The sequence below is a fragment of the Panthera pardus genome, unplaced genomic scaffold (genome assembly GCF_024362965.1).
Source record: "Panthera pardus isolate Hobbes unplaced genomic scaffold, ASM2436296v1 HiC_scaffold_1, whole genome shotgun sequence".
NCBI lineage: Eukaryota > Metazoa > Chordata > Mammalia > Carnivora > Felidae > Panthera > Panthera pardus.
This window is the reverse complement of record NW_026526654.1, coordinates 89,283,171-89,289,170: the sequence shown is the minus strand read 5'-3', so window position 1 is coordinate 89,289,170 and position 6,000 is coordinate 89,283,171. Positions and strand designations below refer to the sequence as shown.

The window sequence follows — 6,000 nt, the reverse complement described above, 5'->3', positions numbered from 1 at the left end:
CTCGAATGTAAGAGGGGAAACAAACACTCAACATGCACTCTACCTACTGTACCTTTTAAACAACCTGCTTCTTCTTATCTACCCTCGGAGTGGAATTACATTTCAACATAACCTAAGAAATACCATTATAAGTCAATGAATATTCAAAGCAAAATCAAGTTTAAAATAAATATATTTCAAAATGCATTTCCTCTTCTTAAAAAAATTACTTTTCCACTGCACATGTTTACAAGATTTAAGATTGGGTGAAAGGTGAGAGTGTGTAAGTCTAACACAGAGCAGGATGGTAATTCTCCTTTCCCTGAAAAGGCCGAAAAGAAAGACCCGAACTACTAAAAATATTTACTACAAATACGCCCAAGTCCAGTGATTTAACTAGTCACTCTGAAAATGTTTCTAAAGCCAGGAGGTGAGATAAAAATAAATATGTTCAATATTACAGAATATAAACAAAACCTTTTCTTTCTGAATCCTGAATACTCTATTAAGGTTTGGGTATTTTCCCAGAAGGTAATGCAGATCTTTATCTATACAGATATGTCTCATCCCATGTTTTTTATTTAAAATTATTTTATGACTGTGTAATGTCCCCAGTGTCAATCATCCTATGATTGTAAATGAACTAGCACCATTTCAATAAGCTTCATAAAATAGCCTAGCTAAATACCCATGAACAAATCACACATGGTCAAAACAAAAATGTAATAAAAATATTTAGTGAAAAGACACATTTTTAACTCCCATTTATGGATTTAAAAAATACAAATAAAATTTTATCAGTTTGATATTCAGCTTGTAACTGGCTCAATACATAGCCTTGATTTATTTCCTAAAATCATATTGTAGCATCTTTTGAAAAATTAAATGCAACTTTATACCTTCATTAGTAATGTTCATAGAGGTAAATATTTAAACAGTATACTCTCGTCCCTGGGTCTCTTAAAAAAACTGAAAAGTCTTAGTGTAAGTTTAAAATTTTAATATTTATAAATTTAAAAAATTTTACACGTGCTGAATGGTAGCAGTGCTAACATTTTGTGACCATTAAACCACAAACTCACTGCATGGAGCTTCTTTCTTTGTACAGAGAACCAAATCACAATCCCAGTGCTTGCAACGTGTCAGAATTTTATGTGGTAAAAGACACCACTCCAGGAAGCCTGGGCTCAGAACACACTTGAGGTCACATCCCCATCAGGTCCATAGTGCGGACACAGTATTTTTCATTTCAGGCTGGGAAAAGGAGCTATCAGTACACATCTGATAGCTCCTAGTAGCTAAGAAGACCGAAAAGGAGAAAACTAAATCTCTGCACCGGTGAGAAGGGCTGGGAATAAGGAAGGAGTGAAACCCCAGTGGATGGGTGGAGGAAGATGGTTTCGGGTGCGGCTCAGGAGTCTCGGGTGCAAACTGCACCTCCCAGCCACCGCCAAAGCCGTCTTGCGGAGTTTGTCTTTCCCAAGCGGAGAGCGCTACCGGCCAGAAACAGATCCCTTCATCCATCCTCTTTAACACACGACGGACGGCCATTATGAAGTTTGTAGCTTCACGTGGACCAAACAGGTCCTCTGGCGAAGTACGTCACGGGTTCCCATTATAACCAGTCAGGAATAGCTCACACTTCTCACATCGAAACCTAAATATTTAAAGTTCAGCCTGAACCAGGGCACTTCAAATCAATTTGAGCTCGGCAATACACCAAATGTGGACACTTGTTAATTTTAGAGAACCAATTTTTAACGAATCCTTAAATGTAGCATTTTACCAAATCAGAGAATATCCATTTACATTTTAAAACAATTTAAAACATTATTATATCCTCAAATCAGCTATGCTGTTTTGTAGAAGAATTGATAGAAAATTAGGTTAAAAACTCACATCCAATCAGTTCCTTATTCTCTGGTTACAAACAAAAGCAAAAACTCTAAGAAGCACTGAGGTTCCTTCTGCCTTAACAGCTAATATTTTATTCAGGAACCAATGTGATAATTATCCGTCAGACATAGCTAACTTAGTAAGGTTTAATGACAACCGCTTCTAACGGTAAGTGGCAAACAGAAACAAGTGAAACTGTGACAGACAAGAGTCTTTTAGGGGTTCGACTGACACTGAATAGTAGGACGCTCGAACTTGAAATCCTTGAAACTGAAAGCTAGTTACCTTCGATACTTGAGAAATGCATACCAATATAAACAGAAATGGGATATATGGTGCTATTAGAGAGACAAAGACTTGACATCTTGGTAAAAGAGAAAGTTCAACCAAAGACAGTAAGGGGAGTGTTAAATATTGCCGACTGGGGGCAAATTATAGAGATGCTTGGTTTTGAAGTGAAAACCGAAAAAGGTAGTAACCATCATATCTGAACAGAGTAATGTAATCTAATTAGAAACATGATTTACAATGAAGGCTAAATTCTTTGAAAAATATTGCAAAGTGTTTTTTTTTTAACGTAAGCTGTCACACTTTAAACCCGACAAAAAACTCAATGCAGTGATGTTAACATGCCCCCCTGTCTCCGAACAGATTAAGAGGCAACAAGGCAGAAAAGACCCAGATAACTGTGTTGAGAAGGACACTGTCAAACACCGCCAAGCAGTCTGACCCAGGCAGTCACCCGTCCAAGATGAACTGTAAAAGCAAACCACTGCTTTTAACAGAGCTACAAGAAGACAGTTACAGGTGCTGTTATATGGAGAGAAATTGTGTATGGACCAAGTCCTTAGCGACTGTGCCCTGGGATTCTGTAGAGATTGTGCCTTTGGGAAAACAAATGGGCAAGGAAAATAAAATAAGAAATAAGTCAAATAAAGAATGAATTGAAACGAGAAGTTAAAGGATGCTATACATGAACAAAAGAAACTTTATAAAACACAAAATTCTAAAAATCATATCCTTGACAGTGTCCCTTTAACATATAAAAAGGGGGGCACAAATAATGTTTTTGTTTTTAGAACTCTTTTTAACAACTTAGTTTCAATCGTAAAAATCAATTTACTAGAATTAAGCCAGTGCTCTTTACATCCACTGGGCCAAGAACATTAAAACGAAACCCCAAAAAACTAGCGTCAATAAACATAGCCAAAGACGAAACTGGACAGAGTAAAACAAAAGACCCAAACACTAAACAAATATTCAATAAGGCAAACGTTAACACAAACACCCTGAAAAGAAGTCTTAGCCGTTGCAATTAAAGTGGCATCCCCATTACCTAGAAAATGGTGGTTGCTTTTTCCTCCAGTTTGCCACTACTCAACGTTCAGGGGACACTGGAAACATTATTTGGTCCAATCTGAAGTAAATCTCACTTTTAACTGAAACTGATCTAATGAAATTGCAGGACTATAATAAAATCTGGGCAAATTCAGCAAACACATTTCTGTCTAGGAAGAAGTTATTAAATACTGACACCTTTTTATTTACCAAGGTATTTCTTTCCTACTCCTCTTTATTTATAATAACAATTTGATCATAGTTTTGTCATGGCAGACCTACCCAGTCAGTTGTGTATTTCAGTGTCCTTTGGCAAAGGGACTATTCTTATCGAACACACAGATACACACTGCTCACAACTCTGAAGAAAGCATGAGGGAGCTGGGAAACGTAAAACACCAAGAAAGAATATTGCCACAAGTTAAGGGAAAAAAAGAAGAAACCTAAAAATAAATGCACTTGTTCAAAGTGTTCTGAAAAATACAATACGTGTATTTCGTGAAGAGCGATCTTAGTTTTTTCCTAGCTGTCTTTTAAGATGTTTTTGCTCCACCTCAGTTATTAATCAACAATAATCGAATTAAGAGTGACGTTCCTCAAAAAGTTACGGCCTTAGGCTTTGCATTCACTCGTGTCTAACATCACATGCACAGGTTGGATGTAATTTAAATGCTCCAGTTTTGTTAACTGTGAGTAGCACGGAGTTCTACAAAGTTCTGCACAGCATCACGTGTGAAGATGCATATACTATATGCAATTCAGATATGAAGACTACGTTCGAAGGACAGTTGAGCCTGTAGGTGTCAAGGACACAGCAGGAGAAAGCCCACCCCTTGGAAGCACAGTTTCAGAGCGAGCCTGTGCCAGATTCCTGTCACTGTGCTGTGGGATTTTGACATCGCAGTGGGCAGAGCTTCATACGCCGGCAGCTTATAAATTAGCTTTCATTTCCATAATTTAAGCTGGCACACAGAACTAAGGGGAGCATGGCAGCAGTACAAAAGTCCTGATTAGAAAAATCAAACTAGAGGATCTAAATAGGAAGTTTTTAATCTCTTAAATTAAATGTACATGGCTCCTGTGAAATGAGGAGAATGTCCACTCTAGCGTAATTATTGCCCCTAATGCCCCAACGTAGAATAGTCTGTATGAATCAGTAATTCACATCCTTTAAAATAGTTATTGCTTAAGCAAGCCATTCAGAATAGATTATTAGCCATGGGCTACGTGGCTGAAGAGAAACATATCCAAAAAGTTAGACTACATACGAATGAGACTTTCATTTCACTCATAAACCCAACATAAATACACGATCAAAAGGGCACCAGATTCATAGCAGCTAACACCCTAAACCAACTCTGAAGCATCAAGACTTGATTTCTTACTAAAACAAATCTGCTCTTTTTTGTATTTTCTTCTTAAAATTAAGGCAATGAAATGGCTACAGTTCCTAAAGTTCTTTTTATGGAACAAAAATATACACCCATTTTCCCCCTCAAGTTCAGGCATCAGAGTGTGACTGGAGGCCTGTATCACACAAAGCCTGCAACACCAGGCTGATGTTACAAACAAAGAGCCAGTGTGCCACAAGAAGCCAGCAAACACCTGATGTTTCTTCTTCCTGCTGAATTACAAACCTAATCATCAAAGGGAGGAAACGTTTGAGAGCACAAAACCTCGGAAGAGTTTCCACTGTCTTTTGCATTGATTCAAAACTTGTGGGGTGGCAGAGGGGAGGAGCGTGTTAAAATGAAGAGTCCAAGGCCCAACAAACAGAAATTCTGACTCTGAGGGTCTACAGTTGGGCCCAAGAATCTACCTTTTCAACCGGCTCCTCCAATGATGCAGGTGGTCTATGGACAACATTTTGAGAAACAATGCCGAGCATATGTCCATCGAATATATTTAATTTAACAGAAAGTCTACACTTTGGCTAGCCACCTAATGTTTCGATAAGGGGGAAAGGCACTGAATGTGCATTTCATGGTGCCCATATCTGTTTGCACATATACGGAATTGAAAATCTTAGATCACCATTCAAAATCCACAAGACACATATGACAGACTGTGGCTAACACCCAACAGCGGAAGCTGATTCAAAGGTGACCTCTCCTGTTTCACTGCATTACATATCAAACTTTCAGGCTCTCCGAGATCCAAAACGGCCAAAGAACTGAAGAACAGGACAAGACTCAAGTCAGCTTTTAGCAATTCAGTGCACTTTGCAGAAAGGATCTAAATTAAGCATAAAGTTTTGTTGTTTATTTTACACAAAGGAGGCCACCAACATTTGCCATAAACTCTTCTAAACTCTTTAGGAAGGCCATCTTCTGCTTCCGGTCCAGCGTCGGAGGAGTGCTGCTTGCGGTGAGCTTGTTGAAGGCATCTGCTAATCTCTGGTAAATAACTGGGTCTTGCTGACTTGACAGTAATGTTTCAACCAACTCGGAATATTCAGCCTATTGAAGAGATAAAGTGTATACGTAAGAACATTTAGCTTCCTCAAATGTCACACAAGTAGATGATATCAGGTACTACCTTGTGGGATTTCTGAAAGGCAGGGTCTGACAACGGCTCTTCTTCTTTTGCATTAAAGTGCAATTGTCATATAATATTCTATTAGTTTTGGGTGTACAACACAATCATCCCACATTTAAATACACTGTGAAATGATCACAATAGCTCTTTTTTTTTTAATTAAAAAAATATTTTTTTTACGTTTATTCATTTCTGTTAAATTTTTTTTTTTAACGTTTATTTATTTTTGAGACAGAGACAGAACATGAA

The 6,000-nt window shown here is 37.8% G+C and overlaps 1 protein-coding gene across 5 annotated transcripts in view; it reads right to left on the bottom strand.

Moving 5' to 3' along the window:
• Nucleotides 1–700: 700 nt before the first annotated feature.
• The window catches only part of XPO4 (exportin 4), a 119,561-nt gene continuing 114,261 nt past the window's right edge, over nucleotides 701–6,000 (bottom strand). For all 5 annotated transcript variants that reach the window (XM_019448005.2, XM_019448004.2, XM_019448008.2 and 2 more), the window contains one exon: nucleotides 701–5,672. In XM_019448005.2, the coding sequence (XP_019303550.2) occupies nucleotides 5,475–5,672 (198 nt within the window). In that variant the 3' untranslated portion in view covers nucleotides 701–5,474. The remainder of the gene's footprint in view (nucleotides 5,673–6,000) is intronic.